This window comes from Podarcis liolepis (assembly GCF_965112155.1).
Source record: "Podarcis liolepis genome assembly, chromosome: 7".
In the NCBI taxonomy this organism is placed as follows: domain Eukaryota; kingdom Metazoa; phylum Chordata; class Lepidosauria; order Squamata; family Lacertidae; genus Podarcis; species Podarcis liolepis.
Genome location: NC_139561.1, coordinates 23,304,649 through 23,323,979, shown reverse-complemented (window position 1 = coordinate 23,323,979; position 19,331 = coordinate 23,304,649). Strand labels below are relative to the sequence as shown.

The 19,331-nt window shown below is 44.8% G+C and overlaps 1 protein-coding gene across 3 annotated transcripts in view; it reads left to right on the top strand.

The window, feature by feature from the left end:
• CFAP74 (cilia and flagella associated protein 74) overlaps positions 1–19,331 on the top strand; it is an 83,065-nt gene that overhangs the window by 60,781 nt on the left and 2,953 nt on the right. For 2 of the 3 annotated variants that reach the window (XM_083512787.1, XM_083512786.1), the window contains exons 25-36: positions 732–865; positions 2,339–2,615; positions 3,650–3,784; positions 5,123–5,250; positions 6,117–6,251; positions 8,758–8,867; positions 10,477–10,532; positions 14,043–14,162; positions 15,539–15,694; positions 16,627–16,753; positions 17,872–18,026; positions 18,900–19,035. In XM_083512787.1, the coding sequence (XP_083368913.1) occupies positions 732–865; positions 2,339–2,615; positions 3,650–3,784; positions 5,123–5,250; positions 6,117–6,251; positions 8,758–8,867; positions 10,477–10,532; positions 14,043–14,162; positions 15,539–15,694; positions 16,627–16,753; positions 17,872–18,026; positions 18,900–19,035 (1,669 nt within the window). Of the gene's footprint in view, positions 1–731; positions 866–2,338; positions 2,616–3,649; positions 3,785–5,122; positions 5,251–6,116; positions 6,252–8,757; positions 8,868–10,476; positions 10,533–14,042; positions 14,163–15,538; positions 15,695–16,626; positions 16,757–17,871; positions 18,027–18,899; positions 19,036–19,331 lie in introns of those variants that run through there. The other variant, XM_083512788.1, reaches the window with a different exon arrangement.

The window sequence follows — 19,331 nt, the reverse complement described above, 5'->3', positions numbered from 1 at the left end:
TTTTGAATAAAATCTGTCCCATGAACAGCTCAGTTCTGTAACGTGCATAAATTATCAAACTAAGCAAATGTATATCATTTAGTGTGTGTTGCATAATATATTCTAACATGTTAATTCATTCTGGGTTTGCACATTATGGAAAAGTGGCGAGGAGCTATGTTTGTTTCAGCCACACTTTCAAATTATACCATTTTATAGCCATGAAGGCTAGGAAATTTTTTTAAATGGAGATTTTCAGCATACAGTAATTGTGTTCCCAGTACTGCACTCTAGGGTATTCTGTACTCCACTCAGAATATATGCAAACCCACAGCCCTGATCATCACAATATGCATGGGCTAGGACCAAATGAATATCTGTTCCTGATAAGTGCATTATTAGGCAACACATTTCCCCTGTTTCCATTTGAACTATAGTGCATCTTTTTCCTTTTCCTTTTGGTATATTCTCAATACTGTACATTTATTTTTCTCTTTTACTCCCTTTCTTTTAAAAAAATGTTTTTATTGAAAGATTTTTCCATAAGTAACAAAAGTACATGCAGTGTCTTTGTTTTTATATTGTGAGAAGATGAATGAGTGTGATTTTTTTCTACCACTTACGGAGCTGGGTTGGGGGCAGGATCCAAACTGGGAGGGTTTAGAATAGGTAGGTTATTTTCTGGAGGGTTAACATTTGGATTATGGCTAGTTTGTTTGAGAGAGTGATGCTTTTTTGCCTCCTTCTGAAAGTTTGTAGAAATTCAGCCCAATGATGGATTTGGAATGCTCCTCCCTCTTGAACAGTTGCAGCTGGACATAATCTTCAAAGCCCAGCGGGCAAAGGAATACAGTTTTGAGCTGACTTGCAAGACTGAAATCAACAGGTGCGCACAGAGTTTCAAGCCATCAAGGGTTATTCCAATGAGGCAGGATAACCAGGTTTGATCCCCCGATCTGATTCAGGTTTGCCCCAAATGGCCAAAACACATTGCAGTTAGTGGGAAGGAGGTGATGGCCAACCTATACCTGTTTACTGCTTTGGGGACGGGGTGCTTGCATTCTGCATGCACATGCACGCAGAGGCCACTTTCCTTTGCTTAGCCAGGACCCTCAGAATGCTTCCAAATGACCTGTTCCTTGAGCATTCATCCTGATTTGTTTGCTGAGAGATCAGATGATATGGGCTATTTAATGAGCATGCAATATGATTTCCTCACAGGGAGATTAGATGATGTGGCATGAAAGTGCTACCCCACACTTTCAAACTGCATTTCCCTGCCACTTTTCAACCTTTGGGGGAAAGAAGGCTTGTTGCACAAGACCCGACCCCCCCCCCCATCAACTATAATTGTGCAGTCTGGAATTGCTGGTGTGTGATTGAATCCTACATGAAAACAATGACAGCCTGGAAATGCCACCAGTCTTGGAGCCCTGCTGTGGGGAAATCAGACAGGGTGGAAAAACTGCATAGGAAAATTAGCAGCTGTGGGACTGGGTTAAACATGCATTGCTACCTGTCGCTTCTTCGCAGCAAAGCTTCCCCCGCTCCGGAGCTTTGCATGTTAGAGCCAAACCCAAAACTTAAAAGTGAATATTTGCAGTTCCTCTACCTGTAATAAACCACCAGAGAACATTCCAACTTCTTTCAGCATTTCTGCAGTCATATTTCAGCATCAGCAGCATCTTTTCAGTGAAAATTAAGTATTCCAAAAGTGGGACTTAGAGCAAAATCTTGCAGCATGACGTGCTCCTGTGCAGTGTGTTCATCCAGGATGCATGTTTTTGTAGGTCTGTTTGGGGAATGTTTCCCCTTTATGCTTTTTGTTAAGAAAGGTTTTGAGTTTTATACATCTTCGGGTCTATTCAGGGTGGACTCGTTGAAAATAAAAGACATAGCAAACTTAGGTCCATTAATTGCAATTGATTGTATTCATTTAAATTTTACTAAGAGTACATTAGCCATGCCCATTAATTTCAGTGGGTCTACTTTGCATAGGGCTAACATTGGAGACCAACCCAGTGGATCTACTCTAAGAATAACTTGGTTGGTGCAACCTTTTTTGTCCTCTGCTGAAAACTCTTTCTTCTGCATGGGTATGGAGCCATTTTGGCTACTTAAGCAACCACACTCACACCTGAACATTGGGATTAGAGGGGCTGTTTCCATCTTGTGTCATCATGGTTTGATTTCCATATAGTCTTGAGCCATAGGGGTGCCACAGAACCTGGAATGGGCAGCGAAATATCTTTTTACTTGAAAGCAATGAGATACTTGTCATAGGGCTTATTTAAAGTCTTGGCAACAGGCTGCGTATTGTGCTGTGACCGGATTTTTTCAGCTGTGCTTCCATTTTTAGAGAATTCAAGCTGTCATGCAAGGCAGTTGGAGTCCACCCTCCTCTTGAGCTCTCTCATACCTTGGTCCAGTTTTCTGCCACTGCTCTCAACGACGTGTCAACAGCAAATATCTTCGTGATCAACAATCACGTCAGTGTCAATCAGTTCACTCACAGTGTCCCAAGAGTTGGCAAGGGAGAAGTGGCCCCCGTTGGGCCAACTTCCTTCCAGTTCCTTGTTCCAGAAGACTCTCCTATTACGATCATGCCATGTGTCGGAACTGTCCTGCCTGGAAAGGTAAACACACACACTCAGCCTATTAAAGATCTGGATAAAAAAAGAACCTTCATGCTTATGGAGTACTACACTCTATGTATCTGGCCTGAAAGCAAAATAAAGTGTTGAGAGCACATGTAGTTTTAATTCACATTTTAAAAGAAGAAATGTAACCAGAGTCCTTTTTTTTTGTTCTTCACTAGATATAGTACAGGCTTCTTAATAAGGAGAGCCTGTGCTGCAAGCGTAAAACCCCAGATTTAGGAAGTAACATGGACATGAACTGGATTGTGTTCATTTGCTATACAGTGTATATTTTGTGAGCCCAGAGGGAGGCATGGAATTGACAGGCCTTGTGGGGGGACCATACAGTGTGAGGGCAGAAAAGGGCAACCAGAATGATCAAGGGACTGGAGTAACTCCCCTTTGAGGAACGGTTACAATGCCTTGGAGAGTTTTCGTTTAGAAAGCAAGTTGAGTAATGGGGGACATGATACAGGCGTATAAGATTATGCACAGTTTGGAGAAAGTGGATAGGCCTCTTTCACAATACTGTAACCTCATGGGGTCTTACAGTGCTGCTGAATGGTGGGAGATTCACAACAGGCAAAGGGAGATACATCTTCACACAGCTGCCACAAACTATAATTCTGGCTACCAATTTGGATGACTTTGAAGGGGGATTTGACAAATCCATGAAGGCTACCAGTCATAATATCTATATTACCTCCAGTATGCCTCTGAATAACAGTTGCTAGGTATCATGTGTGCTAGAGTGCTGTTCTACTCATTTCTTGCTATGGGATTTCCATTGGAGCTCAAAGGGGCATCTATGGTTTTCTTCTTCCACATTTTATCCTCACAGCATTGAGGTGGATAACAGTGAGAACAGGATACTTTGGCCAGATCCAGCAGGCCTCCTGCTTTGTTCTCTATTATGGATTGGATTGTCTGTTAAATGGAGCATAAGTCTGAACTCCATTTAACTACCCAAGTTCATTCTGCATGTTCTCTTTCTTTCCGGCCTCCTCTCTGCTCCCCCCCCCCCATGCCAGAAATGCATGCTGGAAGTGTCCTTCCGTCCAGTGTTGTGTGATCAGCTTATCAGGCTGGAGGCAGTCCAGCTGCTATGCCAGGCTGCTGAAGCAAAGGCTCAGCTGGAGAGGAAGGCTCGGGAGTTGGAACTGCAGGTAAGTGTGGGAGGGATCTATGACGCCTGCGTGTTGCTCATTGCAAAGAACATCTGCCGTACTCATGTCACACTGTGTGGAGAGGCAGGTGCAGCTTTAGGAATTGCCAAGCCCCGCAGTGGTGGCTGATGCCCATTGCAACTGGTGGAGCGGAAGGCAAGGGAGCCCAAGAAGTTGTTGTTGTTGTTTAGTCATTTAGTCGTGTCCGACTCTTCGTGACCCCATGGACCAGAGCACGCCAGGCACTCCTGTCTTCCACTGCCTCCCGCAGTTTGGTCAGACTCATGTTTGTAGCTTCGAGAACACTGTCCAACCATCTTGTCCTCGGTCGTCCCCTTCTCCTTGTGCCCTCAATCTTTCCCAACATCAGGGTCTTTTCCAGGGAGTCTTCTCTTCTCATGAGGTGGCCAAAGTATTGGAGCCTCAGCTTCAAAGTATTGGAGCCTCAGCCCAAGAAGTAGGGAGGGTAAAAGCCATTGACAGTGAAAGCCAACCAATTCTAGTTTTGTCCCCATCCTTTAATGGTGACACTAAGGAGGAGGATGCTAGCAGGCAGTGGTTGTAAGGTAGAAGACGGGGGGGGGGGGACCTGTCTGCAGGCAGACTGAGGTTGGTGGGGCAGTGCCCCATTTGCCCTTATGAATCAGTCTCTACTACCCATTCTTCAGCAACTGATCTTCAAAGGCACATTGCCTCTGGTATTGGAGATAGTGATGGTCTTCCCTCATCAACCTCCTGTTAACATTTTGCTCTCCAGACATGCCTATTTCTACCATATCCCTGCTCTTGCCCACAAATCAGCCCCTATCGACAAGCAGTCCATTACGAGAAGGGCTCACAGAGCCAGAAGCAACTTGTTGGGTGGGGAGGAGCCACTACAATCACTTCCCAGAATGTAGATTGCAGTTGCTTTCCAGGAGGGGTGAGGCAATGGGGAGGTCAGTGTGGGGCAAAGGCATCAGCAGGAGCACTGGATTGGCTCTGTGAGTGCATTTATACCATGCAGACCTTCCTGACACCTTGCCAATCCCCTCCGTAACCAAGCGTTCCACCTGCCAGAAAGCAAGCATAGTGACTCCTTCACACCTGGTGATCCACTTCTACACAAGGTCCTCATTGGAAGTGGAGTCCATTTCTTGCCCCCATAGCACAACAGATTCCTTCCCCATAATTCTCCTCTCTACTCAGCTCTGTTATCATCTTCCTTTCCCCTCCCATTAGGCACCTGCTTTCAGCAAGGGGAGGTTTGCTCTGACTCCCCCCATTCCAGCAGTTAACCAAAAGGTTTTGCTTCCCTGCTTCTCTCTCTCTCTCTCTCTCTCTCTCTCTCTATGGCAGAGAAGGAAAGAGGAAGCCCTTCTTACCCGGAAAGATGGAAAGAGGCCATCAAGCATATTATCCATCAGTCAAATCTCAAAGCACACCCGACCATTTCAGCCGCCCAACCCAGAGGACATCTCTCCAGAGTGCGTGAGAAAAGGCATTTTTCATTTCCCTCATCCACAGCTGACCAAGTGCACCTCTCCATGACTGTCAGGGTGCATGCCAGGGTGTGGACAGCTAATTCAGGCTCGCATCAGGCTTGGGAAATCTTTAGCACAATGCCCTCAGTGGGCCATCCTCCTACACTAGCACCCTTCCCCCCATTATGGATTTATCTAATGGTAAAAGTGAGTAGCCAAGAGCTGCTGTTTCCCACAAACACCAGAGTGATGCTTTGTTAAACTTCAGCATTATGGGAATTTTTTTAAAAGTGGCTCATAGCCACCCAGCATGAGAGTAGGCAGGACAGGCTTCAGAGATGGTAGATTCTGCTAGGGCATTGGGACCCCAGAATAACTGAAGACTTAAGAACAAACAAGCAGGAAACAGGCAAGCAGAGCTGGTGCAACTCATTTGCAGAGCACCACAATGGCTGCTCCCACACCTAATCAATAATCTACAATTTAGGATAGATTCCTAATGGATTAGCCAGCAGTCTCCCTTACAAAAGATGTGGCCAGCAACCTTGCCATTTGATGGAACTCTCTCCAGCAGTCATCCTGGCTTCTTTTTACCCACTTCTAAGCAGGTAGGGCTGTAACTCAGTAGCAGAGCATCATTTATGGGGGTAGCAGAATTAACCTTTACTTGTGTAATTTGGTCAGCGGTTCGAATTCCTGCAACGGAGTGAGCTCCTGTTGCTCAGTCTCTGCTCCTGCAAACCTAGCAGTTCGAAAGCACGCCAGCACAAGCAGATAAATAGGTACCGCTGCGGCAGGAAGGTAAACGGCTGGTTTGTTTTGTTTTTCTTTTTTCCTTGCCATCAATGTTCTCTTTTCCTCCTCTCTAGTTCCGAAGAGTATATCGCAGCTCATTTATCTCTGATCCGGAGCTTCGCCAACCACTTCGACAAATATGTTATCCCTTGCCTGATAGCATGTGGAGATATAGACGAGAAGAAAGGAACTGAAAACCTACACTACAAGTACAGTGATGAATGTGGAACTAAATATATACAGAGCCGCCTGCCAGGCCATTGATTCAGCTAGCCCAGTATTGTCTGCCATTGAGAGGGAGAGCCTTATTATTATTATTATTATTATTATTATTATTATTATTATTATTAGTACCCCACCCATCTGTCTGGGTTGCCCTAGCCATTCTGGGTGGCTAGTTTTGGTTGAACTCCAACTCCTATCATCCCAAAGGATTGGCCATGCTGGCTGGAGCTGTTGGGAGGCAGGGTCCAGCTACATCCAGAGGGCCACAGGTTTCCCATCTGCATTGTAATCAGCCTTGATAAAAGACAGTGCAGCTACTCCTACAGAGACACAGAAGGCAGCCTTCTTTTTTGGATGGTGCTCCCAGCTCCCAAGAGCCTTCTGTCCAGGGAAGGGAAACCTGTGGGCCTCTGAGATGATGTTGAGAGAAAGATATATACAGTTAGTCAGATCAAAATATCCATTCTTATGGAGTTGAATGGTGCTGCAGTCTTGTTAGGGTGGCTCTGAATTCTCTCAATCCGAATCAGGGGTGGGGAACCTGTGGACCTCTGTGATGTTGTTGGACTACAGCCCCCATCGTCCCTGACCATTGGCCCTGCTGGCTAGGACTGATGGGAGCTGGAGTCCAACAACATCTAGAGGGCTGCAGGCTTCCCATTCTTTGTCTGTTAACTGAAAGCGGCTCTCCAGGGTCAGTTGCAGAGAGTGAGAGATCTTTCCCATCTCCTTCCCCTTCTAACTGTGGAGATGCTGGGGATGAAAGCCAAGGCCTCCTGCAAGCCGAGCAGGTGCGTTATCTGGGAGCTGCAATCCCCCATACAGTTCATGTGGCGGGGGTGTTGTTGTGGTGGTTGCTTTGGCTACATCTGTAGCTGCTAAAATTAGCAAGTAGTCTGTGTGCCTGTTGCAACAGACACAGACTTCTTTGCGTCACAGGATAATTAAAGGCTAGACTTGCTCAAGCATACTTTTGTCAGACTTGTACCCTGGCCATATAGTTTCAAATGCCTTGAGCATAGATGTAGATGGGAGTTGGAGTGTGGGTGTGTGAGAGAGAGTGCACTGCTTCCCCCGCCACATGGCAGTGTATCAGGGGTCACTTTTAAAGTAGCTATTTTGTTCTATTAAATATGAAAATGGGAAAGGGAAAGGAAAAAACACTTGTTGTAATTTAACACTGCACTGATGGATTATTTGCAGTAGGGGTTGAGTGGATAGGTAAACCAGTTAAGAAGCTTACTACACAAAGCCAGCTGGAACAAGTGCTGCTGTGGTGTAGTTATTAGAGTGCTGGACTGGGACCCAAGAGGCCAGAGTAGAAATCCCCAGTCAACCATTAAGCTTTCTGGGTGTGACCTTGGGCCAGTCGCAGTCTCTCAGCCTCGCCTACTTCACAGCGTTTTTGTGAGGATAGAATGGGGTGAGGCTGATCCATGTCCATCACCCTTTGTTCCTTGGAGAACAGGCGAGATATAAATGTAATAATAATGATTAATAAAACAGTAATAAATAATAAATTGGTTAGTGTAGCACAGTGGGGGAAATGACTAAAATGTAACCCAGGCAGTTCTGGTTCAAATCTTGCTTCTCTCATGAACTAACTTCATGGCTTTGGGCCAGGGCTGGAGAAGCTTTGGCCCTCCAGAGGTTATTGCACTCCAGTTCCCATCAGTCCCAGCCAGCACAGCCAGTGCTCAGGGATGGTGGGAGTTGTGGTCCAGCAACCTCTGGAGGGTCAAAGGTTCCCCAACCCACCCTTAGGCCAACCATTCTTTCTCATCCTCTGCCCCCTTGTGCACATAGGGAAAATGTATGTCTCTCCTACTTTTCAAGGAGTGTGGTGGTTGTTCATGAATTTATTTATAAAGTTCCTAGTTTCCTCAGCACCATACAAAGATTAAGAAAGGAATCTCGGTCCCCGGCCGCAGGCTAATAAATACGATGCAGAAAGAGAAAGAAAATAGGAAAGCACATAAATTTGGGCACCATGTTTTTGTTGTTGTCAGGATTAACTGAGGACCAAAGTAGTCATGATTCTCAGTCCATAATTAAGAACCAGTCAGAGTAGATCCATTGAAATTAATGGACCTTACTTAGCCATGAGGGAGGATGAGAGGTTTAGCCCTTTCTCCCCTCCCACTATTGTCCCAGCAAAAATCCCCTTCCTCTATACTACCATTAGCCCAAACGAAAAAGTTCTTTTTTCATACCTTCTAGACTCTTAATTCTACTGCTGATTCAAAATCCATATTAGGGCAATATCATTTTTAGCCCAACCCAAATATCAGATATTGGTGCACAAGCCTTCAAGTTCAAGAAAACTGTATTTCCAATGCCTCCCATTTTCAAGCCATGTTTGCACATACTGTACTTGAGACCTTGAATAAAACACTAGGGTGACTTGCAGTCCATATATTGGAACAACCAGATAGCTTATATATTCTGAGAGCAATCATCATTTTTCTTTATTTTTGTGTGTGTTTGTAGCCCTTATTTTACCTTGTACCTAGAGCTGCATTGTCCTTCCGTAGCACCTGCTCTTATGGTGATTTCGAATAATGGGAGAACAGTCTTCAACTTTGGGGATGTTGCCGTAGGTATGGAACCAAGCCTCCTCACACCCTATTGCTAGAACGGTGTTAAAGCAGCAAAAATATGTCATGAGTCTTAAGATGGAGTGTAGAAGGGTGCAGTAGACCTTGGAAGATGCTGAACTCTTTCACTGGAGGTTTTTAAAGGGAGGTTGCTTGGGCATCTATCAAGGAATCTTTAGCTCTGATTTCCGCATTGCAGGGGGTTGGACTAGATGACCCTTGGGAAACACATGGGGTGATCTCCAGGCTGTAAACATTTTGCAGGAAGGACTGGAACACTTAACTGGAACTGCAGGTTTGTGCAGTTAAAGTGAATTAAAGGACCTGGCACAACAATTCCACTTTAAAAAAACAAAAGTGGTTTGGAAAGTGACAGGGAAATGCATTGAGAATTGTGGAGTGAACAAATGATTAGTGGGCCGATGTGTAAGTACCCCGCAAAGCACATCAGGATGAATATCAGACGAGCGGTCATTTTCATATAACTGCTCCTTAAACAAACCATACCAAATGCTCAGTAAAGAGCTGAGTTGGTTTAATCGCTACACAAGCTGCTCCCCCACTTTTTAAAACATAAAATCCACCCATTAGCCAGATCTGTCTTGAGCCGTGTAGAGAGTTAGGAATGTTTAAAGTGACATGATAGTGCTATAAATGTATACCACAGATGGGGCTGTAGTGCTGAATCAGGAGGGACTCCCTTGTTTGAGTCTTTGCCTTTACTGTGAACTCACTAGATAACTTTAGAACACACACAGTCTGATTCTTGACATGGCTCAAACCATATATTGTCCCTAAAAGGGCATTGGCAGCCACACTGTATTTATTTAACAAGGCTTATACCATTGCCTAATCACCAAAAGCCTCTAAGACTTTCCCATAAAAAATGCAAATAATAATAATTTAAAATGCTAATACGTAGTTGGGGTTGTTATGGGGAGGGAGCAGGGGGAAACTGTAACTGGTTGTATGCTTGTTCTTATATTCAAAATTAATAAACATTTTTGTAGGTGCCAATAAAATCATATGTTAAAAAACTCAGTTGACATCAACATTGATCAACATTGATCAAACATTGATCAAAATATAAATTATAGCAGTTTTGCAACAAATGCATGTCATGAACATTACATGCTAAAAATTGCATGTGTTGGTAGACTTGCCTAAACAAAAAAAGTTTTAGCAGGTGCTGAAAACTAAACAGTCAATGGACAAGGAATTCCAAAGAGTAGCTGCTGCAACACTAAAGGGTCAGTTCCTTGCATGTACCAAATAAACATTGTGTGGCACTTGTAAAAAGAGTCCCAGTTCTACACATGGAACAGCTGGACCTCTGTCTTCCCTACTGAAACATCTGAAAGCATCTTAAGAATTCTTCTTTGATTTTTTTATTTTATTGGGGGGGGGTTGTTTTGTTTTCTGGAATAATATGAGAATGGCTTCCGGGTGGATTTTTAAAACAGACTTCCACTGGCTTGATTTCCTGGTTGGTTGGTTGGTTGGTTGGTTGGTTGGTTGGTTGGTTGGTTGGTTTTTATTTGTATGGCCCGTCCAATAAAGATGCTTTCTGGGTGGCTCACCTTTGTAAATGCAAGGTTCTCTTGTTTACTAGGGCATACAGTTAAGAAAGAAGTGAAGCTACATAACATCTCTCAAGAACAGCTGGTTGTATCCTTTGCTTTGAATCATCCCCTCTCTGTTCCCCAAAATCTGTGGCTGCTCAGTAGAAGACATCAACTGGACTCACCTTCTGCTGTTTGGGGTGAAATATTCAAAATATTCCAAAATAAACACAATAGGATACCCACATATACTTCCATCTTCAAAGTCACAGGTTAGAATATTATATTATGGAGATACCTGTGCTACTAATTTAAGTTGGGTACCCATTGAATTGGCATGATTGCAACCAGAGGATCCTGAAAATTATGGTTTGGTGAGAGAGTTGAGAATCACTAGAGGTTTCCTCCACTGCTTTGGAGAACTACTGTTCCCAGGGGTTTCCTGAGGAGCAGGAACAGTTTGTATCTGTAGTGGAGACAATGGAATAGTAGGTGCATCTTATAAGAGCACATCTCAATTACTGAATTTCCTGTGCTGAGTGGGCAAGGATTGAAAGGGGCTATATTATCTATTTGTTTGAAACCAACACAATCTGGAACCCTGAAAAGGCAGTGTTCCCTGTCATCTGGATATAGGAGGCCCCTTCAGACCTTCTGCACTCAGCAATGGAATGGGTTGGAAGGTGAGCAGGTGGGGTCCTATGCCCACTGAACAAGGCCTTTGTGTTGGGATATTGTGGGTAAATTAAAATGCCAGGGATCTCGGAGTCATCAGCTACAGATCACATTCTTGCTTGTCACTGCCAGCAGCATTAGTGGGTAAGCCTGCTTGAGGTAGGGAACATAAAGTAAGATGATATTTTATATATCCTGTACCATATTTTTCTGTGTATAACACGCCCCCTAATTTTGGGGACTCAAAATTAAGAAAATGGGGGGAGATTGCCCCCGTGTATAAGACTACCCCCCTTTTAACATTATTTTTAGTAAAAATACCCTAGTCTTATACACGGAAAAGTATGGTATATTTTTACTGTTTGTTAACTTCCTGTTGCGAAGTGTTTTTATAAATCTGCAAATAAATGAAATAGATGAGGCACTTTGCTACAACCTGCATATCAGCTGTCCACCATCTGATATTGTTCTTGGCATGCAATCTGAGGTGTTAGGGTGTGGCCTGGTGGAGGGGCAGCCAGCCCCATGTCATTTATGCTGGTCTGACGATCTCTTGCTCCTTCCACTTTTATTTTATTTTATTATTTTTAATGTATACATCATTTACATGCCAAAATGGCTTCTAAGAAGTTTACATGTGTAAAATCAATTATAAAATCTATACGTAATTAAAATACACAGTGAAACAATTTCATGAAAACGTACATCCATAGCTAATATCTGCAATGAAACAAGCCAGAACAAAAGCATAGCAATTAAAAAAACAGTTAAAACTATTAGATCATGAAGTTAAAGTTCAGGAAAATGCTTGAACCCTAAACAGGTATGCATGTATTCAGGAGCCAGCAGAATGCTAATATTGATGGGGCCTGTAATGGGAATTGGGGTTGCTTGTGTGTAAACTGCAAACTGCTCCAAGCTAGTAGTATAGCTGAACCTTTCCCTGGTTTGACAGCCCTTACAACGCGACTGTCTTAGTCACTGGCAGAATCCGTGAGTGGGCGTCTCCTAAACTTCCTCCAACATAGAAATTCTTTGACGCCCAGTCTCCTCCTAGATTTTCTGCGCGGAAGCCTTCTGCGCAGCGTGGGCGTGCCAAACGGAGGTCCTGTGCTCTCTCCGCTGATTTCACTGGAAGAGTCTCGGAGCCTCCCCTCCGCAGTACTCTCCGCCTCCCCTTCCTCCCTGGTGTCCCCTGGATTTCCTTCCCCAGCGGAAGCTCTCTCTCTCTCCTTGCTAGTTCCCTCCCCTGCATCATTGGAGCGTCTTACCTCTCCTCTTGCCTCTGATGGCAGTTCCCTGACAGGGCCTCTCTTATTTCTGCAAGGAAGGCATTCCATACCACTGGTGCCATCAGTGAAAAAACCCACCTCCATGTAACCACAAGCTGATAATAATTAGGCCTCTTCCTTTGTTTACAAGGTTTTTCAACATACTGCAAAGCAGAGTGCTGGTGAAACACCAATTCACCCCTCCATCTTAAGTTGCTCAGAAACCAGTGTTTGCATCTGCAGATCTAGATTAGCAGCTGCAGATTTTATGCAAGTGTACATCATAAGCCTGTGCCCAGAGTCTTTTATGTAGCCGGAAGTGCCCCTGTATGTAGTTAGGCAACACATGGCAACCCAACCAGGCTATGGTAGATCAATTCAGTCCTCTGGCAAATACTAATTACCGTATTTTTTGCTCTATAGGACGCACCCAGCCATAAGATGCACCTAGTTTTAGAGAGGGAGAACAAGAAAAAAAAATTCTCTCCCTCTCTGTGCAGCGCCCCTTCAGTGAAGCGGCAGGAGAAACGGAGCCCCTTCCATTTCTCCTCCCGCTTCGCTCTGGAGGCTTTGCGTTGCTTTCGCTGAAGCCATGGAGCCTGCACTCACTCCATAAGATGCACACACATTTCCCCTTAATTTTTGGAGGGGAAAAAGTGCGTCTGTCAGAGCTGCCCGAGGTCCCAGCTCACAAAGGACCAACGCCAGTTCGTTGTTTTATACAAAAGTCTTTATTGAAGTTCAGTTTCACTTCCACAGCCGTAGCGTGCAGCTCTACGTCTGAAACTCTAGACCGCCGAAGCTCCGTCTGAATCTCCTCCCCCCAGACACCAGTTTAAGACTCTAGCCTTGCTCCACCTCTTCCTTTGCTCTTTCCTCCTCTGGTTCCGCCTGTCAGCTGGGGTCTCGCCCTTCCTAGACTCTTCTGACGCTGAGTCCCCTGAGTCTTCCCCCTGCCTCCGGCGGGCTTTAGGACCTGGTTCCCAATCCGGGTTTTCTGCTGTCCCACGCACCTGTACATTCGAACTTGGCACACGCGCCCAGCCGGCAACTTTCCTCCTGACCGTTACACTGCTCCTGTCACTGCTTCCCCCTTCGGGGGGGCTAGCTGGACCTGACCTCCCCTCCGTTCCCCCACTCTCCGATGGAGGCGTGGTCAGTCCTGACTCATCTTCTCCCCCTGCTGGAGGAGACGCTGGCCCTGACACATGGGACCCTTCCCCCCCCCACTACGCTCTGGTGGGGAAGCTGGTCCTGATCTCCCGCTGCTGCTTTGGGAGTCCCCACTGGCCCCTTGTTTCTGGTGTGTGTCCCCTGGGACCCCCCTTGCCCTGACCATCGGCGCCTCCTTCTGGGAATCTCCTGATTCGCTGGAGAAGCTCATGGAATCTCTCGGGTCACTGTCATACTCCCCTACGCTGCCCTCAGATTCTTCCCCTTCGCTCTCCATTTCCTCTCTCCCCTGTGCCTCCGTCCCTGAGCCCCTGACAGCGTCTTATAGAGCGAAAAATACAGTAATATCTGAAGGGAAGTCCCCATGCTTGCTAATTCTTGTAATAGTCCCTAGGTAACAGATTGCCATGGCTGTCTCCATTTCTTTTCTTTTTGGGGGGTGGAGTGGTTGCTTTGGTTACCACTAAACTTGTGTTTCCTTGAGCTGTCATTTTCAGCTGGGATATTCCTTCTTGAATCCCTTTGGATCCTTCACGGTGCTAAATCCTTTCTGGACACTGGAGGAAGGTGAATCCCGCAATCTTCTCATCTCATTCTGCCCAGAGGAGAACACACCAGTGAGTCTCTAAACAAGGAATTGGTTTAGTTTATTTCATTGGTGTCCCACCTTTCCTCCAAGGGGATCGTACTGCAAGGGTGGAGAACCTCAAGCCCAGGAATCAACTGCGGTCCTCCAGGCTTCATTATTTGACCCTCAGAACTCTCCACAGGCCACAACCCCTTCCACACCATTCCCTGGGCTTGCTGAAATTCTTTGAGGATGTGTCCTTGAACTAGGATAGCTTGGATAAATGTATGGGTTTTGACCTATGCTAATGCTTCTTCCTTACCTGGATGAAAGATGGAGGTAGGGTTGTGTGTGTGAGTGTAGAACATCTGACTTTTCAGTGGTTGAAATGTTGCCTATGTATAAAGGTAAGAGGCACATCCATTGCTCCCCCCCTTTTTTTTACCTCTGGCTTTGCCCACCACTGGAATGTGGCCCCTGGAAAGTTCTCCACAAGGAAATGTGGCCCTCTGGCTGAAAAAGGTTCTGCAGCCCTGGCATACTCTCCTCCGTACCCATTTTATCTTAAGGTCCGGTTTATATGCGATTCAGACTTCATGACAGGTGGTTAATCATGCATGAGTTCTGCATGCCCCCAACATGCTTAAATATACCTGTCACATGCGCTGTCCCACAATACATGCTGTGTTAGCACGCCAGCAGAGTCTGCGCTCAGATCATGTATGCCTGGCTTGTTAACGCTGGGCAGACATGTTAAGTGCACAGGGAAGGGCCAAAAAATTTTTCCGCCTGAGGCAGTGCAGCCAGCAGACACAGTTCCCCTCAAAGTCAGGCTACGAGGCCAGCTAGGTTATTTTGGCACCTGAGGGATGAAATCTCACAGGCACATCTTCCACCTCTCTGATGACAGTAATACAAAAAAAAATTCAGTTCAATTAACTATAAGTACAAACAGACAGACATATTAAAACAAAGAATGAATATGCATATATAAATAGAAATGTGTATGTACATTTAAGTATATCACACATTCAAATGAAAGCCAGGTGGAGCCAGAGCCAATAACAGGCAGAGCCACATCCTGACAGGTTGTAAGAAGGCAGGCAAGTGGTAGCTAGCTGAGAGGAGACTGAGGTTGGTGGGTCAGTGCCCCCATTTGCTCATTAGTCCAAGTGTACAGAAAACAAACATGGCTGTCCCTAGTGGTTTTCTTCTGTACAATTTGCCTTGAGAATGATGTAATGTTATCAAGTGCCAATGCTCCCACTGGGACTTAGTCCCTTCCCCTTTGAGACAAATGGGTCTAGCCATCCGTAGTGGACACTTTACTATCAGTAGCCCTTAAATGTCAGAAATGACACTCAGGTGGCTCATGCCACCTGAAATAATACTATCCTTACTGACCAATAATGTTTTATCCCACAGTACTTTGAAATGCTGGAGATCCGTAGTGGGAAATTCACTCTAACCCTTACCCTGACAGGCCAGGGTGTCATCCCTTCAATTTCTTGCTCAGTGGAAGGAGATGTATTCAACATGGGATATGTTCTTGCTAAGGAAACAGCCACTGCCACTTTCAAGGTAAATCACAACTGCACTGTGAATAGGGATGTTGAAGGATTCCATCAGAAATGGAAAGAGGTCAGGAACAGAAATTATGCACGTGAATAAAAGCAGTACAGTTGTACCTTGGATCCCAAACACCGCAAACCCAGAAGTGAGTGTTCCGGTTTGCGAACATTCTTTGGAACCCGAACATCTGACTACAATTCCCATCATCCCTGACCACTGGTCCTGCTAGCTAGGGACCATGGGAGTTGTAGGCCAAAAACATCTGGAGGGCCGAGGTTGAGGAAGCCTGGAATAAACAGCTGCCTTTTCAATACTGTAAAAATCCAGGAGAAAGTATGCTCCAAATCCAAAGTGATGACCAGAACGAGTGTATTTATATGATCGTTTTTTACAGGGACAAAACAAACAATGCCTTGAATTAGTGGCTAAGACACTGGGCTATGAATCAAGAAACCCCCAGTTTGAATCCCACCTCTGCTTCACAACTCACTATCTGGCCTTAGGCAAACCACAGCCTCTGTCCCCTCATCTGCAGCCTGTGGGATAATAATACTTACTTACCTCACAGGGAGGATGGGGAACTAGTGGACCTCCAGTTGTTGCTGGACTGCAGCTCCCATCATCCTTGGCCCAAGCTGCCTGGGGCTGATGGGAGCTGGAGTCTAGCAACACTCAGAAAGTCACAGGTTCTCCATCACTTCTGTACAGAGTAAGGATTACAACTAGATCACACACGCAAAGCATTTAGAATACCTGAAGGTGGTATACAAACATTAAGGCTGCTGCAGCTGATGGCTATTATTATTATTAATCGAGATTCCTTGTTAATATAAATGTGCCCATGCATGGATATAGCAGAAAGACAATCACAGAAAAAGGTTGAAGTCAGTTTGCAGGAACACAGCTTTTGACTCTGCCGTTGGCTGATCGGTCTCTTGCAGATAGAGAACACTTCGAATCTGACCCTGAAATACAATATTCTTCTTGACTCGCTCTCACCAAGCAGAGAGAGAGAACAGCCAAAGATTCCCCCTTTCCTCGCATCTCCAGGGAAAGCAGACGTAGTTGGTAAATAATTGCTCTTAATACTTTTGAATATTAATTGATGGAAGTGATGGAGATAATTGTGGACTTACTCAAAGCAATCCTGTGTTGATCAGGATCTGTATATATTCTGTGAAAGTAATTCTAAGAGTAGGTGCAGTTGCTAGTTTATAATTCCAGCCACACGGTGTAAGTAGGGATGTTGGAGAATTCTTTCGGAACCAGGAGTGGAAATTGCCGCAATCTGCACCTTTGTCTGAGTTCAGGAACAGAAATCACACAATCACCCGCCATCCTTTTTTTAGTTCATGAACATAACATAAATAATTACATTATTTTCTGCATCATTTTTGACATTCCTTTTCCACTGAAATTAATTTAAGGAATAACTGTTTTCATTTTGGTCAGAGCAGGTAGTGAGATGTATAGCATAAGTTTTAGCAAAAGCCAAACTGTAGCAGTTTGCAGCAGTTCCTGCCCTCAGATTTACAATCTGGAAGGTGCAGCGTGAAAAGGAAAAGGGCTGGCCCTGCTTTTCTTCTCTGCGGCAGACAAATGGAATAGCTGCTGCTGGATGGCAGATGAAGGAGAGGAAAAAGCCTATAGAGTTGGAGTTAACAAAATGTAGGCTACAGTGTTTAAATGGCCCTGATCAACTAAGCAGCAGATTTTTAGATGGTTACTTTTAATACAACTATTTGCAAGCACCATCTTCATTCCTACCTGCATAGGAAAGAATGAGGATCTCTCCTCTAAGATGAAGACTGCTGTGACTGCTGAAATCTTAAGTAATCTTTTCTCACATGCATAGTTATGCGGCTTTACTTAATAAACTAAAAACAGATAGGGCTTCCTTGGCCAGGTGACAAGCCTTGTGTTCAATATTTGCTTTGAATTGTTCTAATCTGTGGTACTTTAGTTCCCTAAGCCGTGTGTATGTGTGTTGTGTGTTTCTTTCTTATACCTTTTTACAAGCTTGACAGCAGGCTCCAGCTTAATACTTTTAATCATCCAGATTTTTCCAGCTTTGCTGCTGGGTTTTTTACCTCTCCTGTAGAACAGAGTGCTGAAAATATTGGCCAAGGAGATGGGGCTCTCCAGCTGCTTTTCTCCTACCAGTTTGTGTTTCCATCCTTTCCCAGGTACACAAAATTACAATGGTTTGAGTGTGTTCAGTGTCTCTCCCGTGGAAGGCACCATCACTTTCAAGAAGTGCCAGGAGTTCACCATCACCTTCAGCCCTGATCATGAGAGCCTCTATTATTCCGATTGCATCCACATTTTAATCTTTGGCAAGGTGAGATTGGCTCAGGTAGGGCTCTGAACATCAGTTGCTGGAAACTGCAGTAGGGGAGAGTTCTGCTCAGGTCCTTCTAGTGTCCTGGAATCCCCAGCATCTGCAGGTAGGGCTAGGAGTGTCTGCAGTCTGAAACCCTGGAGAACTGCTGCCAGCCAGTATTGGCATCACTGAGCTAGGTGGACCCAATATGGTCTAGCTATATAAGGCAGCTTCCTTTGTTCCTGTATCTTAAAGACAGGGCTGAGTGGCGTGGCATTTGTTTTGCATGTAGAGGATTCCAGGTTCAACCCCCAGCATTTCCAGGTAGCAAGTGCCAGGGAAGACTCCTTCTTGAAAGCCTGGAGACTCACCTCCAATCGGTGTTGAGAGTCCAATGCAGTGTAAAACAGCTTCCTATGTTCCTAAGGCTCTTGTAAATTTGGTTCTTAGTACACTATGTGTGGCACAATCCAAACAGAAGTGACTGGCCTCAAGGACTGAGTTGTGAAAGTCTCTTCCCTACTTTAAGATGAACCGGTGAATGAAGGAACATTGGTGATGAATGAGGAGTGCCATCTAGTGTTAACTAGGCCAAAGGGCAAAGCACTCTCAGATACCCTGGAAAAGCAACGAGAACAACTCTTCCCTTTGCAAAGCCATTAAAAACCCCCAACAAAGCCCAAACTTCATTTGGATTTCTACGAAGTTTCTGAACTTTGGTGGAGAGCTTTGAATGGTTGCCCAAAAGCAACCACTTAATTTCCAGACCACTTAATTGTTTAAAGAAAAAAAACCCTCAAAGCTGTTTGCAAAGAGAATTGCTGCCGAAACTACTGAGGGCTGTTGCAGTAAAGTGGAATAAACATTAGGCTGCGATAATCTTCTTTTTAGGAAACCATCCGTGTGATCCAGCTGAAAGGGGCAGCACGGAACCACATAATGTATGTGGAAGGAGGTGACCCGCTGGATGTGCCCATTGAGTCACTGGCCGTAACTACGTCTATGGCTGAAGAAGCAACCAAAGCAGGTAGCCCACCTTAAACCCATCCATATTGATGGATGAATCTCTGTTTCATTTTTAGAAGCATGTTTAGATTAGCTTGCCGCACCATGTAGAATGCTGATGTATGTTTTAATCTGTTTTTGTTTATTGCTGATTTTTATGTTTTTAATTAGTTGTTTTTACTGATAATTTCATTGTCTTTTTTGGTAAACCGCTTTGAGAATTTTTTTATTAAACCAAGCAGTGTATAAATTTTATGAAACAAACAAACAAACTGAAATTGGCAAATTTGTCTATCCCTACCAGTGGCAGTAGTTATG